This window comes from Aedes aegypti, chromosome 3, assembly GCF_002204515.2.
Source record: "Aedes aegypti strain LVP_AGWG chromosome 3, AaegL5.0 Primary Assembly, whole genome shotgun sequence".
Taxonomy (NCBI): Eukaryota; Metazoa; Arthropoda; class Insecta; order Diptera; family Culicidae; genus Aedes; species Aedes aegypti.
In genome coordinates, this window is record NC_035109.1 from 87,439,933 (window position 1) to 87,467,919 (window position 27,987).

General features: G+C 37.3%; 1 protein-coding gene across 1 annotated transcript; it reads right to left on the minus strand.

The window, feature by feature from the left end:
• LOC5578560 (shematrin-like protein 1) lies at window positions 1–27,767 on the minus strand. The gene is made up of 3 exons (XM_021851406.1): window positions 27,562–27,767; window positions 463–754; window positions 1–405 (listed from the first exon to the last, which is right to left on the minus strand). Exons 1-3 carry the CDS (start codon window positions 27,571–27,573, stop codon window positions 152–154), a joined length of 558 nt encoding a protein of 185 aa, XP_021707098.1. The 5' UTR covers window positions 27,574–27,767; the 3' UTR covers window positions 1–151.
• Window positions 27,768–27,987: the final 220 nt, after the last annotated feature.

Sequence of the window (27,987 nt, forward strand, 5' to 3'; positions counted from 1 at the left end):
TTAGGTTATCACAAATTGTAAACTTTATTCGGATTACACACATCAAAATAAATAATATAGCACAATTAGAATGAAACCTATCTACACACAAAACACCACCATCCAGATCTGAGGAAGTTCAAGTACATTCGGCAAGTTGCCTCCTTCTCCTTCAGTAGACGTATCCACCGTGATAGCCGGCCACTCCGGTGTAACCCAAAGCGGGCGAAACAGCTCCCACAGTCGTCCCGTAGTGCGGGTACGAGTGGATTACCTTGCTATAGGTCGTGGTAGCTGGTTGGACAATCTTTCCGTAACCGGTTGCGGTGGTGGCCACCGGGATACCGGCATATCCGACTCCACCGTAGCCAGTAGTGTATCCCGGGTAGAAGCCTGTGTACTTCGCGTAGTCGTATGCGGGGTATGCTGAAAAGTTGAACAAATTAGTAGAAGGAAACATTGACGAAGTCAGCAATATCTCACCGGCACTGGCAACGGGAACCGTCGCGTATCCAGCTTTGATGACCGTGGTGCTCGCAACGGGCGCCACATATCCAGCCGGGTGGTGATAGCCGGCGAGAGCGGCACCGGTGTAACCGAGATGGCTGCTGTCGTAACCGAGACCGGACAGTCCATAGCCAAGACCAACGCCTCGCTTTTCGTTCCTTTTGCTGACGCTGTCTTCCGCCATGGTCGCTGCAGCGATAGCGGCGCCCGCATCTTCCGGAGCAGCGCTAACTGCGGCGGCGCACAGGGTGGTGAAGGCAACGATTACCTGTTGGTATAAGAGAAAGAGGGCAATTATTATAGGTTTCTTTTTCAAACGTCTTTTAAACTTCCCATCTGGGAAAGATTTTGCTCATCACATTAATGACTTAGAGAACATCTAGAACTATTTTTTGAGAGCTTTCTTGTCGAAATTGCTGTTTTTACCATTTTTACACTGAGACAACAATTACATACGATCTCAGGGCGTCGACTCATTTTTGAAAATTTAATTCCCCGATTTTCCAGTCGATTTTTATAAAAGTTCCTAGAAATACAACTAAAATAAGAATTATTTTATTATCTTGAAAAGATTGCCTTCCAAGATACCATTAACTTGACCCTTATTGAACAACTGATATTGTTTGATGTTTGAAGATAGATTCTATTTAGAAATCGTGTAATCTGAATCTTATAAACAAACATCGCATGTTTTCATAATAATAATGAAATTCAAACTTCATGTAAAAAAATTCAGCTCTTAGTAGCTCTACATGAAAATAATGCCAAATCAGTAATTGATATAGTTTCAATAAAATTTTAAAACTCTTGACTTCACACACTCTGTATCATAATTTTCTTTTACCAGGTGTCTGGAGGGATTCTAGTAATTTTAGCAATTTAGTAATCTTGTGACCTACAGTTATGCCAGATTTGAGTTCCAGAACAGAATAACATTATTTGCTTATGCTGTGGTCTTGAGAAAGAAGTGGCAGAACACAGTTATTTTTTGAAAAAGGTTTTAAGCAGAAAACAATAAAAAACAAACGAAGAATCCGTTATCAAACAGTCACAGACTGAAATACTGAAAAAAAAATATTTCTTCCGATGAATATCTGAGTGCACTCTAAAGAAAACTCCACATTTGACATTTTTAGGAAAATTTTAAGTCTATTTCATGCAAGGTATAAGGTATGCTCCATTAATTTCTAATGGAAACCCAGTCTGATCCTTGATGCGAACTTTTGAAGAATCCTAGTTTTTTGGCAATATACAAATTTCTAACAAAATCTTTGGGAACTGGCTGAAATTGTTTCAGAAGCAAACATATTTTAATGATAGCATGTCATATAACGAGGGACCCCTCACACATTATTAGACTTCAAGCCCCTTAAAGCCAAATCCGGTTATAGCTTTTATAGGTATCCTATAAAAACATTTTTGGGGTTCAGGTGAGATCGTTGGCGAATATCGTGGATATCGTAGTAGATTTCTCATTTGAGATCCTTGGACGACTCCAGATTCATGAAGAATCTCTGTCAAAGGATTTTTGAAAATGACGTTCAGTGAAGTAAACATAACTTTGGTATTTTTCAACCGATTTTGAAACTTTTAGCAGCATTATCTTTTAAATTGAATTAATGAAATCTTTGTACAACATCGAATTTGTCTACAATCCAAACTTTTCTTAGTTAAAAATACTTTTATCCAAATTTTTCCTTATTTTACTAAAAAAATATTTTTGTTCGACCATAACTTCATTAAAACTCAATCGATTCCGAATCTTTTTACATATTTTTGAAGCAAATTTAGTTGACTATAAACTGTTCATAGAACACATTTTTCTAAAAAATAATTTTGACTTGGGTATTCAACAAAAACTACCCAAAAACATGTTTTTTTAATGAAAAAATCAAATTTCTTTGGATTATTTAAGTTTTTTTTTTTGCCGGAAATTGCATTTTTTCTAAAACTTAAATATATAAAGCATCTTGCCTTAATTACGAGTTGAATAGTGCATATATTTTTAAACATATGCAAACATAAGGGGTCATGCACAAATTACGTCACGCTCCAAGAGGGGGAGGGGGTCAAGCCAAGCGTGACAAGCCTTACAAAATTTTTGAAGGACTCATACAAAAAACGTGACAAAGGGGGAGGAGGGGGTCGAAAAAGTAGAAATTTAGCGTGACATAATTTATGTACCATCCCTAATTTTGATGAAAAATTATTTAAAAATTGTTGCAAAGTCCTTCCCAAAAGTTTAACAAATGAGAAAAACCAGTTTCAGCTTTAGAGATTGGCAAAAATTTGAAAAACTGACATTTTTCGTAAAAAAAATTGTTTTTTTTGTGCAGTTTTTGCTGAACAACTTGGCCAAGACATTTTTTAGTGAAATGTGATGTATGAAAGGTTTAAAACCAATTGAATTAGCTTCAAAAGCATGTAAAAAGATTTGGAATCGGTTGAGTAATCATGAAGTTATGGTCAAACAAAGTTGAAATTTAAGTAAAATGAGGGAAAATTTGGAATAAATTACTTTTAACTGAAACTTGTTTTGATTTTAGACAAATTTGGTGTTCAACAAAGTTTTCACAAATTTAATTTTGAATGTATTGATGCTAAAAGTTTTAAAATCGGTTGAAAAATAACAAAGTTATGTGTACTTCATTGAGCGTCATTTTTTATAACCTGAAAATTCAACTTCAAGACGCTTGCGCCACCTCTAAATGTTAATATTTTTGGCTCAGATTTTGAGGTTTCTCTTTTAATGTGATTTAAATTCAGTAGAGCACATGAATTTTGGTTTTGAGAACTTTTGAAAAATAAGCCGCACCCTACTGACCATGTTTATTTTCTGAACAGCTATTTTAAAAGTTTTGAGAAAGCATAAGTTATAAGCTTTGAAATGCGTTCGGAACTCAACCCGAATTTCGGATATTTTGTCCATTTTATGAAATTTAGCTTTACCAAGGCTTATTTATTGCTGAACAATGTGTTTGTTAATCGTCATTTTGGCCTCTATTGGATCAACTGTTCTTATAATGTACTGAAGCTGGATTAGGATTTCATACGATACTTATTCAGCTCTTATTCATGCTTATGTTAAACATGTGGAAATAACTGAATTGCGACGCAGGTAAAACGTTAGTTCGTCTTCTGAATATCCTTTTATACATATACATTTGTTTAGTGGAATATTGGCTTTTTAATTGGAGGAAACATGTCTTGTTCAGCTTATTAGTAAAACAATCTTGACTAGTCGAATGAGAATCTTTGGAAACGTTTAATCAGTGGCGATTCAACTTTTGTTCATTCTAATGCATAACGTTGAACATTGACCTAAGTTTGTGTTCAAAAAGCACCTTCTCAGCTCTTTATAGAGCAATTTTTTTTATTCAGCTGTCATTACCATTATTGAACAATAATTAAACATGCATGCTTGTTTGTGGCTCTGAATTGTTAGTTGGGTGAGCAGCATATATGCGCCAACGAACGATAAGTACGATGACATGGAGGATGAGTTCTATGAGAGCCCGGATAAGGCCTACGGAGAGTGCCCAAAACAAGATGTCAGGATAGCCATCGGCGACGCAAATGTAGAGATCGGGAAAGAAGATTTCTTCCGACCCATCATTGGAACGAAAAGCCTCCATTCCGTTACCAATGATAATGTGCTAGTAACCTTCGCTGCTGCTAGAGCAGTGGTTCTCAACCTTTTCGAAGCCGCGACCCCCTTTGAAGATTTACGAAAGTCTCACGGACCCCTGAAGATGGATGTTCTTAAAATCAATGTTTATGGAAACACTGAATCTTTCCAATGATTTACCCTCCTGGTCCTCACGCGGTTGACCACAACAGATCTTAATGAAGAAATCGTCAACGCTAGAATCCTGCTGTAATGTTTTGAAGAAGTCCACTATGTATTGAGTCATGAATCTACTTATCTGTTTTTCCAATGATATGACAAGGAATTTCCATGAGGCATCTTGAAAAAAAATCAACAATTAATGCAGGGAAAGTGGGATAAAACCTTGGGATTTTTCGTCATCCGATTGTCTGAAACACAACAGTAAGTTCAGAATGAAGTTAAGAACTTTGGCGCTTCCATGATCCACTTTGACAGGGGGAATTTTCTCGGCAAAATTGTCTGAAACATGGCAATAAGAATAGCTTGAAGCTAACGAATATTGTGATCAAATATGAGCTCAGTAGTTCTAAAAACCCCTGTAGAAATGGATCAAAAAAGCAAACAAAAAATATTTTACATGGAAACACTCCGAATTCTGCTAATAAACCGTCAAAAATATTCCCAGGAAATAATTACAGATTTCTTGTGTTCCTTGCGAGTCGTAGGAAGAATTATATTTAAAAAAAAACAATCTTCTTCTTCTTTTCTGGCGTTACGTCCCCACTGGAACAGAGCCTGCTTCTCAGCTTAGTGTTCTTATGAGCACTTCCACAGTTATTAACTGAGAGCTTACTATGCCAATGACCATTTTTGCATGCGTATATCGTGTGGCAGGTACGAAGATACTCTATGCCCTGGGAAGTCGAGAAAATTTCCAACCCGAAAAGATCCTCGACCGGTGGGATTCGAACCCACGACCCTCAGCTTGGTCTTGCTGAATAGCTGCGCGTTTACCGCTACGGCTATCTGGGCCCCCCAGACAAACAATATCGTCAGTAAATCTTGAAAACTTTGGATCTCGCCAGTAAGCTGGCAATATCTACGAAGGATTAAGCCGCAAATATTCCAGATATTTCCTATGGATACCTACAGAAATTATCTTAGTTTTTGATTTTCAAGTTCAACCTGGATATAATTTTCATGGATGTGCGTTAAGTAACTATAGTTGACTTGCAATTCTTAACTGTCATGATTGCATTGATGGTATTTCTCAGTATTTTCACAGTTGCAAGGAAGGAACAAAATAGGTTCCAGTTCAAAAGTACTTCACAGTTCAAAAATTTTTAACTCGGTGATAATGTTCTCTTGAAACCAAGTTGGATAAAAAATTCATCACATTTTTCGCGTTACAATTCTAATAATCAAATTTGCAAACAAAACGGGCTTTGATACAATTCAATAGCATCTACTAGCACCCACAAACTATGCAAACATTGTCAACATTATCATAAAACTTACTGTTATAAACCCGATTCTCAAAACGACTAATCATCGCTTTTTTCAAATCATTCATTAGTCTTCTGTTCAAAACGGCCAATTATCTTGATCTCCGTCAAGAGGGCCTACAATCGGAAAGTTTTGCAAACTGTCATTGGCCTCTCACCATACTAAGGCAAATGACAGTTTGCAACTCTCTCTTGCTCATTCTTTGAAAACCTAGCCTTGGGACATGGCACGCTAACTAAATTCATAAATAGACTTTCAAATCAAAAATGGTCCAAGCATTTAAAAACTAATAATGTTTTTCCACTTTTTTGGCAGTTTTAAGAATAAAATCAATTATTAACATGCAGGGAAGGTGTACCGGTATTCGTCATATTCCAGTTATTCGCCACCCCGGATTATATACCGTTTTACGACATATATAATTACCAATTGTTTAGTGTTCACTAAATTGTTTTAAGATAATACGGAAACATTCTTGGAAACCGCAAAATTTTCTCAGAAAATAATAGAAAAAAATAATTTTCCTAAAAATGTTTGCTCATTTGCACCTATTTTTCGCCATGGTGTTCCTGATTCGCCACCTTCCATAAGAAATCAACGTAGGTGGCGAATTCAGGAACTGAAATTAAAATCGTGGCGAATACTGGTGCAAGTGGTCCAGTATTCGCCACCCCCATTTTTAATACAAAAACAAAGTTTCTGATTAGTTTTTATATTTTCCCTGCTGAGCATGGATTGAAAGCTTTCGTTTAATGTATTGACAGTAACCAAAGGTCATTTGATTTATGTATAAACAATATTTTCCTTAGGGTGGCCAAACTGGTACACCGGCCCTAGTAATAATAAATCATCAATCAACGAGCAAGAAATCATATAGATTGGTTTAAATATTGATAAATGGGAATTGAAAATGTGGTAAACAATATTCACATTGAATTTTCACTGAATCAACGATCTAAGGATTGGCCCTTTTGAGATGTTACGCGAGACTTATTCATCAATAGAGGTCCCCAAGCAAACTGTCACGAACACCAACGCACAATCAATCTTACACAAGTCGATTTCCTCAGAATGAAAACGTATCGATGTTTGTTTGACGCTATTGAGCTTTCGGTCAACGGCAGGCCAACAAGAAAGTGGTTGTTTTGCAGCAATTATGTTTATATTTGAATTCTCACAGCAAACAAAAGCAATGTTGTCAACATTGCACTACTACGCAGGCAACTGGATTAGTCTATTAGGAGAAACGACACTTGCTCTCAATGGCTTCGCGGACCCCTTGAGAACTCTTCACGGCCCCCTAGGGGTCCGCGGACCACCGGTTGAGAAACCCTGTGCTAGAGGGATGGAAATCAACAGTACCTACTTCGCACGAAAGAATATCCGCAAACACACCTGGCGACTCACGGGTGGCGATGCCTGCTCCCAAATACATGCTGGTTGATGGGCGACATTACTCAGATGCAGTGAATGAAACTATCGCGGAAATGAGACGAAAATTGGCATTTTTCAAGCAACCCTACAATTAGTTCCCGCCTTTATCTGCGAGAAACAGATTTCGTGAACTGCTATAATTGATGATCCAACTTTATCGGCTCTAAACTTATCGCGATAATTATCACGAAGGAAATAACAAAAATGTTTGCCGCAGACGGGGTTCGAACCCATGTCCATGAGCAAATATGTTTACTGGAGTTGTCGACAGGCTGTGGGACCCTATCCACGAAGCACTGACAACAACGGCGCGGGAAGTGATTGGCACTGGTCAACGACGTAGACGAAACGACTGGTCCAATGATGAGTGCCAGAGAGTGACAGACATGAAGAATGTCGCCAGAAGCCGTATGCTTCTGGCCAGTACCGGACAGAACAGAGAGCGGTACAATGCAGCGAGAGTCGAAGAAAAGCGAATCCACCGCAGAAAGAAAAGGCATCACGAAGAAAGTGTGGTAGCTAAAGCTGAAGAAAGCATGAACCGGAATGATATGGGTAGATTCAATGCAACGGTCAATGGTGTGCGGCACAATACCGTACCAGTGCCCGCCATGTGCAATGATCGATAAAACGGCGGTGGCTGCCAGGTTGAAGGAGCACTTTCAGCAATTGTTGTATGGTGAAAATGGAAATGTAGCGAGGAACAGGATGTACATTGATGGTGAAGATCAAGCTGTGGACCCACCGACCATAGGAGAGGTTAAAACGGCTATAAGCGAGCTAAAGAACTGTAAGTCTGCTGGGAAGGACGAGATCCCGGTCGAGCTTCTCAAGCACGGAAGTGAGCAGTTTTATCAGTCGATCCATCGAGTACTTCTGAAGGTATGGGAGGACGTAGAATTGCCCACCGGCTGGTTGGATGGCCTCATACGCCCAAACTACAAGAAAGGGCACATACTGGAGTGTACCAATTACAAAGGAATTACCCTGCTGAATTCGGCGTACAAAATTCTGTCGCGCATCCTATTTAACAGACTGAGATCGCTCGAGGAGTCCTTCGTCGGCAAATGCCAAGCTGGTTTTCGTGAGGGCTACTAGTTTAGCTTGCGAATCATCCTAAATAAATTCCGGGAGTATAACTTGCAGACTAACCATTTGCTTATTGATTTCAAGGTGGTGTACAATTCAGTGAAAAGTGAAAAAAGCTTCTTTGTGCTTCTTGAAGTACTTTTGAAAGACATCTGTTACGACTCCAATGCACAATCGGTCCATTTGGAAGGCTTTGCGGCTAGCCGAAAGCATGTGGTTACATGAGACATTGAGTCTTGGATGCCTAAGAAACTTTGAACAAAAGATCAAACATTTTCACCGGTTTAGTACGGTACTCCTCCAACTGCGCTTTTGCACAACATTGTTAATTGTCAGCGGCGGCATATGTTTTTTTAGTCATTAGTGCGTTTGCAACTGTTTCTTCACGTAGCAATTTACCTTTCGATCTTTTTGATTCGATCAACTAGTTCTTCTATTTGATTTTCGATCTTTTTCATACCAGTGCCACTAGATTTAGTATAGCTAGACATCAAACTACCAATTACCGTACACCGCTCACATATGTACAGATAAGCGCTGATGTCAGAAAGCAAAGCTTGGCTAACTCGTATTGAATGTTTAACGATAAACTTTCGACGATCGACGCGCCACAATATTTCATATAACGGAGGGTATTAGAACTAACTTGGAGGTGATGATTTGGAGGTTATTTGGAAGTTGGAGGTTAAAATCACCTCCAAACACTAGCGATTTTGCGGTGGGATGTTGACGTTTGATCACGAATACAGATGTTGTGGAACCACTTAGAACAAAAAATACAACATATCTACCCGATTCTTGCCTCCTTTTTCTTCGCTAGTTATCCCGTCTTTTTCCTCTGAACACGCGGTTCGTCAAAACAGCAGGCGCCACTCATATTAGTGATATAAATACACTCCAACCTCTTTTAACGACCGTTTTTTATCGACGGTTCTTTTTCCGACCACTTTTTAACGACCAAAATTCAGATTAACGACCGTTTTTATAAATGATCATTATCTTAAAAAGTACTCAAAGAGGATCATGATGTTCAGCAAAATTGTTCAGTAGTTCAAGGGCTAACATATGGTGGTCATTCAATTGCGGAATTCTGCCACTAGGCGGCGCTAGTGAGCATAGAACTTTTGTTTTGCGGATAGCTCACGATCCTGATCACTTAAAGAGATGGCGTCTTCGGCAAAGTTGTTCAGTAGTTCAAGGACTATCATTATAAACGCTATGAAGTTCAAAATTTTGCCACCAGGCGGAGCTAGTGAGCATAGAAATTTTGTTTTGCGAGTATCTCACGATCCTGGCACCTTGAAAAGATGGCACCTTCGGCAAAGTTGTTTAGTAGCTAAAGCTCATTATAAAAGTTATGAGATTCGAGATTTTGCCACTAGGCGGCGTCAGTGAGCATAGAATTTTTATTTTGCCAATAGCTCAGGATTCTGGCTACTTAGAGAGATGGCGTCTTGGGCAAAGTTGTTCAGTAGCTCAAGCGCTATCATTATAAACGCTATGAGATTATAAATTTTGCCACCAGACGACGCTAGTGAGCATGAAACTTTTGTTTTGCGGATATCTCAGGATTCTGGCCACTTAGAAAGATGGCGCCTTCGACAAAGTTGTTCAGTAGCTCAAGGGCTATAATTATAAATGCTATGAGATTTTACATTCTGCCACCAGACGGCGCAAGTGAGCATAAAACTATTGTTTTGCGGATATCTCAGGATCCTGACCACTTAGAAAGATGACGTCTTCGGCAAAAATGATCAGTAGCTCAAGGACTATCATTATAAAAGTTATGAGATTCAAAATTTTGCCACCAGGCGGCGCTAGTGAGCATGAAACTTTTGTTTTGCGGATATCTCAGGATCCTGGCCACTTCGAAAGATGGCGCCTTCGACAAAGTTGTTCAGTAGCTCAAGCGCTATCATTATAAACGCTAAGAGGTTCGAAATTTTGCCACCAGGCGGCACGAGTGAGCATAGAATTTTTGTTTTCCCGATAGCTCAGGATCCTGACCACTTAGAAAGATGGCGTCTTCGACAAAGTTGTTCAGTAGCTCAAGCGCTATCATTAAAAACGCTATGAGGTTCGAAATTTTGCCACCAGGCGGCGCTAGTAAGCAAGAAACTTTTGTTTTGCGGATATCTCAGGATCCTAGCCACTTAAAAAGATGGCGCCTTCGACAAAGTTGTTCAGTAGCTCAAGCGCTATCATTATAAACGCTATGAGGTTCAAAATTTTGCCACTAGACGGCACTAGTGAGCATGAAACTTTTGTTTTGCGGATATCTCAGGATCCTGACCACTCAGAAAGATGGCGCTTTCAGCAAAGTTGTTCAGTAACTCAGGGACTATCATTATAAATGCTGTGAGATTCATCCTTCTTAGTGGTCAGGATCCTGAGATATCCGCAAAACAAAAGTTTCATACTCACTAGTGCCGTCTAGTGGCAAAATTTTGAACCTCATAGCGTTTATAATGATAGCGCTTGAGCTACTGAACAACTTTGTCGAAGGCGCCATCTTTTTAAGTGGCTAGGATCCTGAGATATCCGCAAAACAATAGTTGCATGCACACTTGTACTGCCTGGTGGCGCAATTTCACTTAAGCAGTGTTGCCAGCTACGAAAAAAAATTTGAACCCTTCATGAAAAACTGGATTACAGTTGAAGAGTATTGCTATGTTGCTAAGCATTATATTTTTCTGTTCCGCTCAAGTTTGATGGTTTTGATCTTTACTTTATTCTTCTTGAACAGTGTTGCCAGCCACATGAACATTTGTGATTCGGCCGACTGTATGGCACGCAACACTTCCTTCAACTTTGGTGAACATTCGGTACCGTTATCTTTAATTTTTTTTTGGTATTTGCATATCACACCCCCATAAAATTGGCTCTGTTGATAACAATCGTGTTGCCATCTATTACCAAAATATGAAAACTTGAACGGCCATTTTGAAAAGTTCCCAACTCATGCTTCAACTTTGCCGAATACGTCGAATCAGTATTTCCGCATCTGCATTTTTCAAAAACGTTGCATTTTTCAAAAGCATAATTATAATTCTGATTTTTTTACGACCGATTTTTTTTACGACCCCCCGATAACGGTCGTAAAAAGAGGTTGGGGTGTACTACGCTAACGATTCTAACTGGATTTATTGTACCCTTTTATCGACTGTACGACTAGATTTTAGTACTAGATTGGCGGGTTGGCTTGCTGCCTGCCAAACATTTTTCGTCAAATTGAAGCTGTATCGCAAAATGGTCGAATCCCGCGGTAAAATCTAAACACGCGTCTAAACCAGTGTTTCCGAACTACCACACATGAAGATCAGCTATTTGTAGAATCCGGGACAAGGTTCTCTCAAAAACAGCAGGACAGATGCATAAATTACAACATAATCATTGATTTCATTCTCCCAGTACAATAGTGGTTTCAAATGGAATTTCAAGAAGGATTCTTTGAAAACCAAGTTGAGTATTCCCAAATTGTTCACATTGCAGAATTTTCAAAACAGTTCAGAAAGAGGTTTTACGGAGAAAAGTTCCAGGTAAGAAAGTATATTACTATGAATTACTTCAATTCTTTTGTTGATCTAGCTTTTTAATTCTGTGCAGAACTGAGAGCACAAATTTATGTTGAACCAGACATCGGTTCGAACTGAAAACTTGATCGACTGGTCAGTGGTCACTCACTGATGGTGATCAATCGAATCGAATCAATCGAAGTTTCTAGCTTAAAAGGCTACTTGGTTCGCTAGATTTGTGCTCTTGAATATTTGAGGTATGGTTTCGATTTATCTCCACCTTAAAGACTAAACATGGGGAACAGCCTCAGGTCTACTTTATATGACAAATAAATACTAAGGAAAATGTGTCAATTTGGCTTGTTTTGTTTGAAGTTACTGTTTCTATCGTAATTCAATTGAGGGAAAAAAGAATGCATAAGTTAAGTGTTGATATTAAAATTTTTAAATCCATGCTTTAAAATAATTAATATTAAGCTTTTTGAATATTTCTTTGTAAAGCTCTTACATATCCATATATCATTATTCTACCGATTTCCGTAAAGAACAGATTAAAAGCCAAACTGTAATGACGGAAACATGAACAAGATGGTGATTATAAAAATCACACGTTCCCTTTCTTTGTAAGGCATCTCAAAGGGTAATATAAATCTCATGAATATTTCAGATGATTTCGACATCATCAACACACTTTCCGCATGCGACATACTCGTCACATGTATGTCAGCATAATTAAGGGTGATTAATAGGCGGGCGTGACGAAAACCCATCTTATTTTGAATAAATTACTGCTGGTAATTAGATGTGACTGATTATAAATTGATAACTGAACAAAAACGGGTTGCCTCAGGAATGTCAAAAACCTCTGCGGATGACTCAGGCCTTTCTATCATATCAAAAATTAACTACGATATTGATAAAGTTCGATCTGATAATTTCATCGAAATTTGATTTCCCAATGGCTTCCCTTTTGCTTGCAGAAAAGGTTTTTCACGGAAAAAACTTATTCTTACAATCAATAACTGCAGGGATTCACATCTAAAGCCATCTATAGATATGGTCATCGAATCAAATAAGACTGAAGTCAAAGTACAAATACATGATAAATGATACGAAACTTCGAAAAATTGCTACTGCAAATGTACTGCAAAATTCCAACAATGCATTTGTAGTAATTTTGTTTGCTCTAAATACATATGCCTTAGAAAAGCTAAGCATACATCTGTCTATCTGCAACACTTTTGCTGGCTAACTTTATTAACATTGTGGTACAAATTCAATCGAATATTCATCATATCTGATGACGAGAACAGCAACAGTAGTGCCTCAAACATTGTTTCTTTCGTCGATCGTCATCTAATAGAAATTTTCCATCATGCCAACTCGGAACAGAACCATCATCTGAACCACCAACTGGACAGTATCCAGTCGGGCATCCCATTTGTCACTGCCACAGAATTGACACGTACACACTTGCCATGTGCCCCTGCCGCTCCATTTCCCTGTCTAATTCAAATATCCTCCCCCGCCCCCAAGTTCCCACCGTAACCAAGATGATAAATTAAACAAACCACACAGGTTTTTGTTCGAATTGACATTGCATCACAACCCGAGGGACAGCTGTTGTGTGGCATCAGGCTTGTACGCAACCAGCCCAGTCGGCTGTGTTTTAGGGTGCGGCTTATTTTTCGAAAGTTCTCAAAACCAAAAGCTCGTATGCTCTTCTGGGTTCAAATCGCATACAAATAGAAACCTCAAATCTTAAGCCAAAAATATGAATTTAGGTTAGACAATATGGCATCTAGTAAAGAGTATTGAGTGGTCTTTTGATTCTGTTGTATGCTCTTTCCGAGTGAGCAACGAAATCAAGACCAATCGTGTTCGTTCCGCGTTCTAGGATGGATCACCAACTGGTGAGCTCGTTTCATGCTTATGATGACACATTTTTACGTTGCAACGTTACGTTTATGTAATTTTCAAATAAACTTTCCGTAGCGATTGTAGAGATGCAGAGGTATTTTCGGTCTCTAGAAGCAACAAACATTATCTATCCCATCTCTTACTTTCAATATTTTTGGCTGAAATTTTGAAGTTTCTGTTTTGAGCTAAGAAAGGCCCTTGATGTTTTGATTTGGGACCTTTCGAAAAATAATCCGCACCCTACTGTCCTTCATCTCTTCCCTTAGTTAGTTAGTCACTTCCCCACCCCCAATTTCCAAGCTATTTCCATCCTGATGGCCGACCGACAGATATGACGACAAGTTCCGGAGCAGATGATGAGAAATGAATTTTTCAACATCTGCCCGAAATTGTCCTTGCTCTAACTGAAAGATGGACACACAATCCGGGAAGTAAAAACCGGAACCGATTTCTGTTCTGCTACAGAAGCTGGTATGGATTCAGCTCTTCGAATCTCGAAAGTCGACGACAATTTTAATCGAAATACGTCTGTCACATTGGTGCCTTGCGGTATTTGCACGGCACTTGAAGGCTGGTTTCACTGAGTGTACAAGAACTGGGCAAATTCTTGTTCGTTTGACAAATTTCAATCATCCGAAATGTGTTCCAGAGTATGTGTAGCGGACAAGAAATGGACAAGTTTTGGAATGTAGAGTTCTTTTGCAGCAATGTCCCATGAAATGCCTAAGCAACAAATCAACAAAAAATAGACTATACAGTTGAAGTGTTGGTTTGAAGAGATCAGTTATTTGAATGTCTGTTGAGAACATCATTTTGATGCTTTCAAGCTCTTTTAATTCGAATTGTGCGCGGTTTCAAACTGCATAGCAAGTTTTTGTGCATTTTCGCAATTGGTTAGTAATAATTTGTTTTCCTCTCTCAATGCCGAAAATGTCTTCTGATTTTTTTTTCTAATTTCTAGATAATTTACAAAAGTGCTTAGAGCCAGGGTTCAATTGAGAAATTTAATTTAACAAAATATTCTTTCTTTTTTTAGTAAAACATTTTTTTTGTAGATCCCGTCATATAATTTTAATAACAAGATCGCAAGTGCATTGGAATAGCCTTCTCCTCACGTTTTGAGACAGATTAAGAGTTTAAGATCATCGTATATATAAGATCTGGGCAGCTTGATATTTTTTTTCAAACTGACTTGCGATAATCGACTAGGAATAAGTCAATTTTTTTTGTCATTGGTGAATTTAATGCCAAACATTGCTCATGTAATAATTGGCAAAGTGATTTCAATTGTAGAGTTTTATTTTGATGAGGATATTTCGTGAAGCAAAATTCGAATTCATGATTATAATTTTCGCAAGTCAGTTTGAAGAAAATTAACAAGCTGCCCAGATCACTGAAAAGGCAATAGGCATCTATGAAAGTATATTTACCAAGCTGTGTTTCAACAGAAGCACCTAAAGTTTCAAAAACCTTTAGTTTCAAGTGACGAAAACAGTTGATGTTTCATACGCCTATGAATGATGATTGCAACTCCACTACATGCTCCATCCAGTCGATCATTACGATAAACAAAAAAGTTTGGATCCAAGTTTGAGTTCATTGGAGTGTACCGTTTTAATTTCGTGACATTCCATTATATAAAACTTTTAACTTAGGTTTGTCAATAGATATACCCATTTCAATTTTACTTAAAATCATTTGAAAATAATGTTTTATTCTACTGTACTTTACAGCACACACCCCTTTTCCAGAAATTAACACAACTTTCTGAAAGAATAAGATGTCAAAATCGCATCAATTAATAAGATTTCCACTTCCAACGCTTCCAAAGCACATCAACCAGTTGGCAAGTGACAGACTTCAGGCTGGTTTTCCATTCGGTCCTTCGAAGTGTTCTACATTTCCAAGAAATCGTCCGTCATCGCCGCCTTCGCGCCGACACGTCTCACTATTCACCAACAACCGTTTGAACATTGAACCTTTGAAAGTTGAAAACTTTGTTCCCATCCTTGGCCACAGCGCTTTGATGGATATCGCTGCTGGCGATTTGCATTCTTGGAATGTGCGTTGTTCCAGACTTGCCCGAACGCGCAACGAATAATGGCGACAAGCGTCATCACCGTCGTTGACGATGATAGGCATCTTCTGTCAGCATCGGCCAACAATTTCGTGTTGGTTGGAAATAGAAATCTGGCAGCGCTGAAGGGCTTTGAATTCGTTTGATTGGAATTGATTTTTAAGTACTGATCTCGGATCGTGCCTTATTTTGAGTCATTAGGATTCAACATTTAAGGTGAAGATGCATCGAAGGCTACACTATTTTTCCAGAGCACAAATCAAGAGAATCAGACAACCGATTGCGCCTCAAATTTTCAGCACGGACGGATGTCTGGTTCTCTTGATTTGTGCTCTGAAAAATTCAAGGCTTGCACGGCAACGCGGATCTACTCAAATCTGAGTTGTTTCAACGCAAAACCGTAGTTGAGCCCAATAACCCAAATTTGGCTAAATTCCCAAGGCCTCCATTAGGTACTTTGGCTTTGAAGCCATAAGAAAAAAATACTAAAATTTGGTTTGTTTCAACGCAAAATTTAGTTCATTCAACCCAAACTTGAGAATAATGCATTTACCCAAATTTGGCTTATTGGGCCAAACTACCCCCATTAGGTAGGTGCAGTTCTCTCTATTTCCGACAACATTGGTGGGAAGAGAGAGAATACCGAGAGATTTTGGTTTGATAAAATAATCGATATACTTAATTATGGGTTAAGTCAACTCAAAACTTAGGTAAACTGTTTTTTTTTTCGTGTGCCTTCGATGCATACTCACGTTAAAAGAAAGCAACTTTTCTATTTATAGATTACATTTTTATTACGTAGCTGGCAGCACTGCTTTAAAAATATTGTTGAAATTAAATCATCTAATTTCACTTATAATTTATCCCTCGCATTACGCATGGTTAAATTACTTCAAAATTCTTTATATAGCTGGCAGCATTGCTCAAATAAAAAAAAGAATAATTAAATATTTCGAAGTTATAAGGGGCTGTCCACGTAGTAAGATTTTTGGGCTTTCCAGACCACACTATTGGCGGTTACCCCAGACAACCAGAATGTACGCATAACCTAATCACCTTTTGCGTTATGCGATGCTTATATGTGCAAAGTTTCACGTATAAGATGTCGCGAAAAAGCCTTATACGTACAAAAGTGGAGGCGATATACGTGCATATTTTATATGATGAAACATAACATGCAATGCGAGTGTGTAGATTTTCTTGCGAATTAGTATGTACTCTTATGCGACTTAATTTATGATAACAAAGATTATTTGACAGCTGTTACGGATTGATCCGACTAACATTGTACAGGTATACGGGACGAAATGGAATGTACGTATGAACTCATGAAATAGCGTTTTATGCGAGGAAACTCATCATTCCAACGATTTCATCCACCATGTAGTGCGGGAGTGAAGCCGTCTAGACAAATAAACGACTTTTTTCGTATACTGCTATGCGACTTCTGGTTGTCTGGGACCATATAGAATGGTGGCCAAAAATATTTTTGCCATCTCATGTCATATATATGAGTTTTCGAGACCAACTTTTGAGAAGGACTTATAGCGAAAAAAGTGCGTTTTTCACCAATGATGTATATTGGCCACTAATGCAATTAACGATGTGAAAACCATTATATTTTACATAATAATGATGATATGAATCATTTAGCGATATTCAATTATCCCCTGGAATTATCTTAAGCTGATATCAAAGAAAAAATGCAAAAACATTGAGAAAAGTCTACCACCCCTAACTGAGAGAAGTGCAAATATGTGCAGCTAAATTCTTCACGATCCTTATGTTTACATCTTTGAAGTCCTCACATTTACCAGAACTAAAGTACGAATTTTTATTTCGTTTTATTTTTCTAAGATAGCTAAGAAGTTGGCTTCAATCATTGTCAAATGATTAAATATAATCTTATAAATCTTATAAATAAAAACCATTTGAGATATTGAGATCAGTCAAAAAAGGCCTTAAATATCATGTCTTGTGACTGTTAAAGGTACGAAATTCTTTATGTAGCTGGCAACACTGCTCAAATAAAACGAAGAATAATCAAATATTTCAAAGCTACAGGAAAACAATAACTGCTGGGACGAATTGGAGTAGGTATCAGCTGTATCATGCTGTATTACAAAATATACTGTTCGCTGGCAGCACTGCTAGTTATTTCAAACCAACTCTAAGACAGGCATTCCGAATCTTTGGTAGAATTGGTACCCCCGTAACTAATTATGCCTCACTTTGACCTCCTCTTACACCGGCTAATGTAGCTAAGGAGAAGTTAATAGTATCAATCAGGAACATAGAATAGGGGCCTTCCATAGCTGAGTGGTTGGAGTCCGCTACAAAGCAAAACCATGCTGAAGGTGTCTGGGTTCGATTCCCGGTCGGCCAGGATCTTTTCGTAATGGAAATTTCCTTGACTTCCTCGGGCACAGGGTATAATCGTACCTGCCGCACGATATACGAATGCGAAAATGGCAAATTTGGCAAAGAAAGCTCTCAGTTAATAACTGTGGAAATGCTCATAAGAACACTAAGCTGAGAAGCAGGCTCTGTCCCAGTGAGGACGTTTATGCCAAGAACAAGAAGAAGAAACGTAGGATGAGGGATAATGCATTATTTTATTTCAAATTCCTCATGCTCCCCTAGACACCATTTTCCCATATTAATTTCCTTTTTACAGCAGTGTCCAAGGGATTCTTAAGGGAAGAAGATTCCAGGGCCGTTTGGAATACTTTTCAGAGTTTGGAGTAGATTATATACATTTGATACCTCTCCAAATCCCCAATTTTATTCAATATAAATCCAAGACACCCTAATGCCCCATTATGACCCTCCATTACACTAGCTTATGAAGTTCAGAAGAACTGTATTCGTGTCCGAGGGGTTTGAGGGGGCCAAAATTGCTTGCCAGTAGCGTTCATGATACTTTTTAGCAGGAGCATGCAGGATTCCAGCAAAAGCCTAAGTGTAAGGGGGACTATTACACTTTTACACTGTAACCCCATCACATTCTTCATTTTATAACATTTAAATTCCCTCTCTAATCATGCTAAAATTCATCATGACCCCCTAGACACACAGGACATGGTATAATTGTGATTTATTGTATGAAGAACATTTCCCAAGAACGAGTTTATTTACGTCACTCATTGTGTCGTCATGTTTTACATTTTAGACACGATAGTAATTTGAAGAACATGTTCATATGGGATGAGAAGACGTTGAACAAATTGCGCTTGTATCACGCTTCAATTCAAGTGTACCAATAGCCTCAATGGTAGGGGCGTCAGGCTCATCCTGGTGGTTCGATTCCCGTTAAAAACTTATTTTTAAAACAGTATAAAACCTTTTTTCTTGCATTTTAGTCATTTTTTAAAACTAGACTGACACACTTAATAACATTTACCCAAAAAATTAGTAAAAATGTGTAGTTTTTACCCTAATCGATTATAACCCAAAGCAGATTTTGTAACAAAACAAGTTACAATTTTAATATGCTATAGTGCAAATTGTTAGTTAGTTTTTTTAACAACATCCGGCATCTAATTTAAAACAACCGGTTTTACAAAAAATGATCGTAACTAAATAACACATCAATTTATAATTTTGATAGTTTCAGCTAGCTGGGTAGTTTGAACCTATGGAGGTTTTATCTGCATCCATTTGCCTCCATAATAACAACAAAACCGGAATGCTTGTTTTCTTGTATGTCATATAAACATTCCGTTGTATGTTATATAATGATTATGATTCATCGTTAAATTAGACCAAAGGAGTCCGTTGAACCAGTAAATAAATAAATAAGTAAAAAAATAAATACATTACCAAAAATTTAATATAACTCTTCTTATTTGCGTTTTGTAATGCTATTCACTTGTACAATGTTGTATATTTTGGCTATTTACATAATTTTGTAGAACATTGTTACCATAAAAACTTCAAGTTTTGAAAATATTTGAATAAAACGACATTTCAACTTCATTTTATGATTTTTTTATTTGCACTTCAGTAGAGTTACCAGATGGAGAGTTGGTGTTTTTAGCACAGTTGTTTCAATTTATATAATTTACAACTTAATAAAAGATGCCATGTTTGCAAATCGCAAAATAAAAAAGTTGAAATTATCAGCGCCATTTGTGGCGAGACTCTAAACTAAATATTATGGCCACCCGATGCGCCATATTATTTAAACATTTTTATCCAAGGGCACCAAACCGATAAAAGCACGTTTTAACACGCTTCAGAAAAAAGTTCACGATTTTGGGCATTCGTCCCACTGTGCCCTCTTACACTGGCTAATAAAAATCAGGAGAAATGTAATCGTGTCCAAAGTGACAGAGAGGGCCTTATCCATGTTCAGCAGAGTTTACGGTACATGTAAGGATGCTCACCTAGTAATGAGGAATAATAATAGGGGAGTAAGTGGAATGGAGGTCTCTTACACATTTTCCTGACAGCCTTTCTTATTCTTTATCTTATAACATTAAAATTCTCTCCCAAATTGTCTTAAAATCGATCATGATCCGCTATAGGCACCATAATGACACATAATGAACCCCATCGTTTACTTAAGTTCAGGAGGTGTAGTTAATTCAGTTCAGGTTTTAAGCACAATCGTGTCCTAGGGGGTTGAAGGGGGCAAAAGAAGCGTTTACAATATATATTTAGGCAGAGCATGCGATTTCAGTACGGGCGTAAGTGTGGTGGTGGTGGTGGTGGTGGTCTATTAAACACTTTTCTGTATCCCCTCTACATTCCCTATTTTATTACCTTCATTTACCCCTTTGCATTTTAAATTTTATTATTGTCAAATAGAGTCCTAAAGCCCTGTCCCAATCTTAGTGACAAACGCTTAAGTTTAGGCCAAAAACACATGTTTATTCAATTTTTTGATGTTTTTCGTTTGTTTAAGTACAAAAACTATTTTTTATGTATTTTAAGATTTTGTCACATACCTTGGCTTAATCTTAAATTTTGGGTGTATTTTGTTTTACGTGTCACTACCGAAATGTCAGCTAGGAACAACCCCAGTGTTGAAACTAAAACCCCTGTGCTGTTTTTTTTTTCAATTGAACGTCAAACATGATCAAAAATGTCAAGGTTCTTTTTGGAACCCAATTTTTAAATTTAAGTTTAAATATGATAAAGTCGTTATTTGAGCGGGAAAAATTGATGAAGTAATTGCAGTAACATGCTCTTTCGTTTTACTAAATAAAAACAAGATTCCATTAAATATTTGAGGACTCTATTCCCTCTCAAATCGCTTTAAATCCATCATGTCCCCCTAGACACCATTATGACCCCATCTTACACTAGCTTATGAGGAGAAGTGTAATCGTGTCCAAGGGGGCCAAAATCGTTTTCTGGAAGCATTTACGTTTTTTAAGGGGCACACAGGATTCCAGTTGGGACACAAGATAATTACGGGTCTTTTGCACACCTTCATGTAACCCCTTAAAATTTTCCATTTTATTATCCTTCCAGTCCTCGTGCGGTAGATTCTACCAGAAGCACTGCGCTGATACTGTGTATGAGAAGCGAGGTTTTTTTTGGTGTGTTGTACATAATACAACTGCGCCACTAATAAAAACTGAAATTCAAACTCCCTACCAAATCACCTTAAAAATCCATCATGCCTCTTAGCCGCCAAAATGCTCCATTATGACCTCCCTTGTATCTACACCAGCTGCAGCTTATGAAATTCAGAAGAGGTGTATTAGTGTTCGAGAATTCTAAGGGGACCAAAATCACTTTCCAGAAGTGATTGTACTATTTATGTGAAGCATTCAGGATTCACATAGGGGCATAAGTAGAATGGGAATATTGTACACCCAGCCATTCCATGAAAAACCGATCTAGTGAGTCTCAGAACTCCGTGAAAATTTGCTATTTTGTTCCTTATCCGAAATAAGGATACACGTATTTTTGGATTTTTTGATTAGGGTGACCATTTCCGAAATAGGGTGACCAGAAAAATCGCGATTTTGCAAAATTTTTATTTTTAAAAAAATTATAACTTTTGAACTGTTTGACCGATTTTTAATCTTTTTGGACGAAATGAAGGCTAAAGATTTTGACTTTTCGGGAAAAATATAAAATTTCATAAAAATTGTGTTTTTTACATGAAAAAACTCAATAGTTTCCGTTTATTTTCGTGTTTTGAAGGCCTCGAGACCAAAGGGGCTATCGCTGTTCTCATTTTTTCTTGAAAGTTCAGAAAATTTTGCGTATACTGCCAAATTTTCAGCGATGTATGTTTTTTAGTTTTGAGATATATTTTTTTGAAAATAAAAAATCAGTCATTTTTTATCGGCACACACTGTAGGTCTCAGCGCATTAGATTTGTAATGTTTAAAAAAAAATTATAACTTTTGAACAGCTTAACCGATTTCCAATCTTTTTGTATGGAATGGAAGCTTAAAATTTCAACTATTCAGACAAAATTGAAAAATCTGATAACAATATGTTTAAACGTGAAAAAATATAAAAATTTCTAGTTTTTTTTTAGAAATTTTCATTTATTTTAATGTAAAAATTTTTTTTCAAAGTTTTCCATTTTTTTCTATTTTTTTCTGAAAAGTTGAGACCTTAAGCTTTCATTCCATAAAAAAAGGTTGGAAATCGGTTGAGCTGTTCAAAAGTTATGATTTTTTTTAAACATTACAAATCTAATGCGCTGAGATCTACAGTGTGTGCCGATGAAAAATGACTGATTTTTTATTTTCAAAAAAATATATCTCAAAAACTAAAAAACATACATCGCTGAAAATTTGACAGTTTACGTAAAAATTTCTGAACTTTTAAGAAAAAATGAGAGCATCAATAACCCCTTTGGTCCCGAGGCCTTCAAAACACGAAAAAACGGAAACTATTGAGTTTTTCATGTAAAAAACACAATATTTGTAAAATTTTATATTTTTCCCGCAAAGTCAAAATCTTTACCCTTCATTTCGTCCAAAAAGATTGAAAATCGGTCAAACGGTTCAAAAGTTATAATTTTTTTACAATAAAAATTTTGCAAAATCGCGATTTTTCTGGTCACTCTATTTCAGAAATGGTCACCCTAATCAAAAAATCCAAAAATACGTGTATCCTTATTTCGGATAAGGAAAAAAATAGCAAATTTTCACGGAATTCGGAGACCCACTAGATCGGTTTTTCACGGAATGGCTGCACATTTTTGTCACCTCTTTCCATTCTCTATCTTATTAGATTCAAATTCACTCTCAAACCACCTTATTTGTTCTCAAATCTCCTAAAAATTCAGAATGTCCCCGGATAGATTTACACTTGGTCTTTCAAAATGTTCAAATTTAGGCTCGTTTGAACGCTTTTGTGGATTAAGTGAATAAGTTGCATTCGGAAACTCAAATTGATGGACCCCTCGTTAATTATAATCACAACCGTTTTTGAGGACGCCTCCAACTTTGACAATTCTTGGTTAACTCAAACTGCCGTATTTCAAAAAAAAAAATCTGAAGGGTCCTCAAAAATAATTATGATTATCACTAACGAGGGGTCCATCAATTTGACTATTCGAATACAGTTTCTTTACATACTTCACAGGAGCAGTCAAACGATCATAAACTTGAATACTTTGAAAGACCAAGTGTCATTCAAGGGCCGGTCTTATCGAGAATTACTCCTATTGTTTTCGCCGTAGATACTTCTAGTTACATGTATTTCATTGTATGAACCATGAGATTTTATGCAAATTAGATTTTTTTATTGTGTTTCAGTCGAAACCCAAAAGCACGGTGAATGGAGCCTATTCAATATTTATGGTTCTTATTACCGTGCATTAGTGTAAAAGGCTTGAAATTATTGGGTGATATTGGATTTATTGTGATGTCGTGATTTAACTACTCCATATTCAATTTTTGAGCGAATATGGAATGGTTTGGTCAATACAGTCAAACCTCCTATAACGATTTCATTGAAAAAATAATTATTTTGCCATTTTTTCGACTTTGAATACCCTTAAAACTGAGTGCGTACACTACTAGCAACATAGTTGCTCCACCAACAACGTTTCTTTAAGATACAAAATTAAATCATGACGAAAACTAAACGCATGGTGAATGGTGCACCAGTGTGCACGGTAAATTGTGATATAGCACGGTACGAGGCGACCTTAACATTACATTTGTAAACATCATTGTTAAGTATTTTTGTTATACATCGATAATTTTAGATTTTTCCCTGAATTACAGTATAATTGTACGCCACTACGAGTATTCTAGTTCGCTTTAAAAGATTTTGAAAAATAATATAATATTTTGAAGCGCAAATTTTTCTCAAATGCACGGTGAATGATACCTTGACGGTACCCACATTAGATTGTTAATCACAGTTGTTGCAATATTTAATATTTTTGATATCTCATTCAGCAGGTTGACAGTGTTGCCAGCCAATTGTTTTTAAATAATTTAACATTAGCTGAATTTGTAATTGAATCGCAGTTTATTTTCGTAAACAGTGTTTTTCTGTATTTCATAATACTTTGTTATAATGCTGTTATTATTGCACACTCGAATTCACTATCTGACTGTGCTTCCAATTTATTGGGATTTATTTGAATCTAATAAAACAGTGTTGCCAACTATCAACAGAAATGTGAATTATTTATGGAGAGGCTTTAATTTTCACTACAACTTTGCGAAACATTATGACCGTTAAATATAAAAACTTAGATATTTTTAATTCCTTTTTAGTATCATTTCACACATTGTATTCATTTCTTATCTCTAGGTGTTCTGTGTGAGACAACATTGTCATCCAAAATTGGTAAAGCAAAGTTAAGCTTTTGTAAACATTTTAAACAACATATTACATTTTATTTACCGTGGCAGTTCAGAATTTTAAAGGCTGAGTTGATTTCATCTCCTAATAAGAGAGAACAAAACGCTTTCAATTGACTTAACCAAACTTAACCAAAATATATAACGTATGAATCGTGGCAATAGATGGATTTAACTATTTTTGTCCAAAAACAATATTAGTTTTAATCGACATTTGTTCCAATGAATTAACATTGGATATGCTATGTAACTCATTAGTACTGAAACAGGGAGGAAACTTCAGAATCATTTTCAAATTTATTTTTTTGAATCCTCTGCAGAGCTTTCTTCCTGGTATTACAACAGCTAGTCCATATTGGTACAGCATACAACATCGCTGGCCTGAAAATTTGTTTAAAGATCAAAAGTTCGTTCTTAAGACAAAGTTTTGATTATCTGTACTCAGAAGATATTGATTATTTATTACAACGGTCGATAATCTGATTGTCAGTTGTAATAAGGGATTGATATATGATTTTGAAATTTAGAGTTATCCCCAATAGGTGAATCGATTTGGACATTTTCCACATCTTTTCGCTTAGCAGCCTCCTCAGCTCGTTATTGACTTGCAAAACTAATTTTGCTTGAAATTTAACTCACGGAAGCCGCAAATTTCTGGAACGGGGAAGAAACAAAGCAGTGAACGAAAACTCTTTTTTATTTTTGTTCTGTTGGCGTTTCGTGTCATCTCGGCCGGCCGACTCTCAAGAGAGGAGCGAACTTGGTTATTATTCAACGAGCTTGTGATAAATAATACCGACTTGGATTGCTTGGAGTGCATATTGGAGGAGGTTCGGTTCGGGATGGTCTCTTTTAACCGGCCTTTTTGTGAAGAGTGATGCTAAAAAGCACCATTAGTTGGCACTAAGGGGATCGAATAGCCGTAGCGGAAAACGCGAGGCAATTCAGCTAGACAAAGCAAAGGTTCGTGGGTTCAAATCCCATTTGTCGAAGATCTTTTCGTGTAGGTAATTTTCTCAACTTTTCTGGACATAGTGTATCTTCGAGCTTGTCACACTACATGCGAATGCAAAAAATGGTCAAATGGCAAAGAAAGCTCTCAGTTAATAAATGTGGAAGTGCTCATAAGCAAACTAAGCTGAGAAGCAGACTCTGCCCGGTTAGAACGTAACGCCAAAAAAAAAACAAGTAGTTGCCATTGCACCACACTGCGGAGGATATTTTAAAACTTTTCTCACTGCGATGGTGACGCTTTGCGAATTGAGCTCCAGAGCGTGTTGACTAAGCACGGAAGTGTGAGAAACTATTTAGGGCAAAAAATACAACCGTGGGAGCATAAAAGCACAAGACTTCGGCAGAAGTTTGTCTTGCTCGCTCGCGGAAAGTGAAGTCCAGTTCTTGTGAAGTTGCCGGAATTTCCGGTTGGTGCCATGATCGTGGTTTAGGGCGATGCATTTTTCGATTTTTTATATGGTGGAAAACAATTGAGGGATAATTTGTCATAGATATTGGGGGACTCATTCCATCCATTCGAAATCCGACGTGGACAATCGACCACTCATCAACTTTTACGTGTAACAAATGTGATTCGTTCCAATTCCTATTCTACTGGTCCTGCTCTTCTAGACATAGAAAAAGCATTCAACAGTGTTTGGCATAAAGGCTTGATGGTATTGCTAGAATTATCCAAAATTATGTGTGAAATAGTGCAGTTCAGGTATTTCAAGTATGATTTATCAAGCTTTCTACTGATCTAATGCACCAAGCACTTAAAAAAGGGCTTGTGCTTTTATTTAAAATATAATTTGGTTTAAATTTCACGAGTAAATTTAGATTGAAACGAATTTTTCAACATGCTTGCAGTCTCCATACAAAACATCATTTCTGTTGTATGGCAAGATACAATACATTTCTTAATCATCAAAAAATATAGTCTGAGCATCGAAAGTATTATGAACTATGTTGAATCTTTATCACTTGAACACATGAAGAATTCGGCGACAAATTAAGTAAAAAATGCCAAACAAGCTGGTAAACTTGCATGCAAGTTGGCTGGTATAGTCAAATTTTGCATTTTCAATAACCAATATCTCAAAAAACTAGACGTGCTATGATGTTTTCGAAAACGGAAATGGATTCTGTAACCCTTAAGAATATGACTCGAAGCAATACCTCAACTTTTTCAGAGCACAAATCTGGAGAACCGAACACCCGTTTTAGCTGAAAACTTAATCGATTGGTCACTAGCGATTAAGTTCTCAGCTTAAACGGGTGTTCGGTTCTCCAGATTTGTGCTCTGAAAAATTCGAGGTTTGGCTTCGATTTATCTTCACCTTAATTAAATAAATAGTGGCATTCTGGTGCTGGAGACAAAAACGAGTTACAAATTCAACGAATTCTGGACCTTAAAAAAGTGATTTCACACTAGTTGTTCAGTAAGCTTTATCAGCTTATGTTTAACAGGTTCCTCCCGCATTGTTCAAGCAGCTGGGAGGCTCCAGTACACCATTATTAGGACAGTTCATCTTCTAACGTCTGAATCGAAAAAAAAATATTCTGATGCTGAACATGTTTTCCAATTATTGCACTTTCACTGTCCGTCACCCTATTATTTTATAGTGTATCTTTTTTTGGCATAAGATCTTCCGAGTGTACAGCACTCAACGGCAACGGTAACTGAAAAGTTCTAACAAGTGATAAGAAGTTCCTCGATGTTCCACCCAAATCCCGGTCGAAAAAAAAAACGCTAAAATAAATCGCCAAACTAAATCGCTGCAACAACTGGAGCAGCAGCAATATGCACCTTTTTCGCTCGTTTCACTTGTATTCAGCCGAGAAAGTCGAAACACTGTGCAATTTTTAGGGTATGTGTACCATATGTTATAATTCAATTATTTTTGTATTTTCAATCATGTTAAGTGTTGATGTGGTTTGATATCAAATATATCTTGATGTTAAAGCATTCCAAATGTTCAAAATGTGAAAGTCCTCAATAATTCACAAAAGGCCAAAACGGGAACCACTAAATTCATAACAGGTACATTTCCCCTACAAAAAACCGTGTCATTCCCGGGATTTGAAACACATTGCCAAGCAAAAACACAAACGGGGATAAATTTCACTCACCAGCACTTTCATTGTCGGGCAGAGAATTAATTAACTTGCCGCTGCACTTGACACGGAACGGCTCGAACAAACTGAACTTGTGAACTTCCGGACGAACTTTTAATCACTGCTGGCCGACTACTAACGAAACTCTCGAACCTGAATTTAGCAGAGACTTCTGCAGATTGACAGGCTTGGCGGAGGAATAAACTATTGTTTAGTGGAAGACGGTAGTCTTATATGACTATTCTCCGCTAGAAGTCATCAAACGTTCAAGAAAGTGGGGTTCATTCATTCAGAACCACGCTAAACGACGGATTGGCTGGCGGGAGGTGGCCGTAGGGAACGATTATGTAAGAATTTTCACACCCACTACGCTTCAGCTGGCCCGAAAGTGATCCGTTATCTTACACGGAGTTCGCGTGCATAGCTTTGGGAGGGAGCTTC

Coding starts and splice junctions, on each gene's coding strand:
- LOC5578560 (XM_021851406.1), bottom strand. Junction 406..462: donor GGTTCCCGTTGCCAGTGCCG/GTGAGATATTGC, acceptor TCAACTTTTCAG/CATACCCCGCATACGACTAC.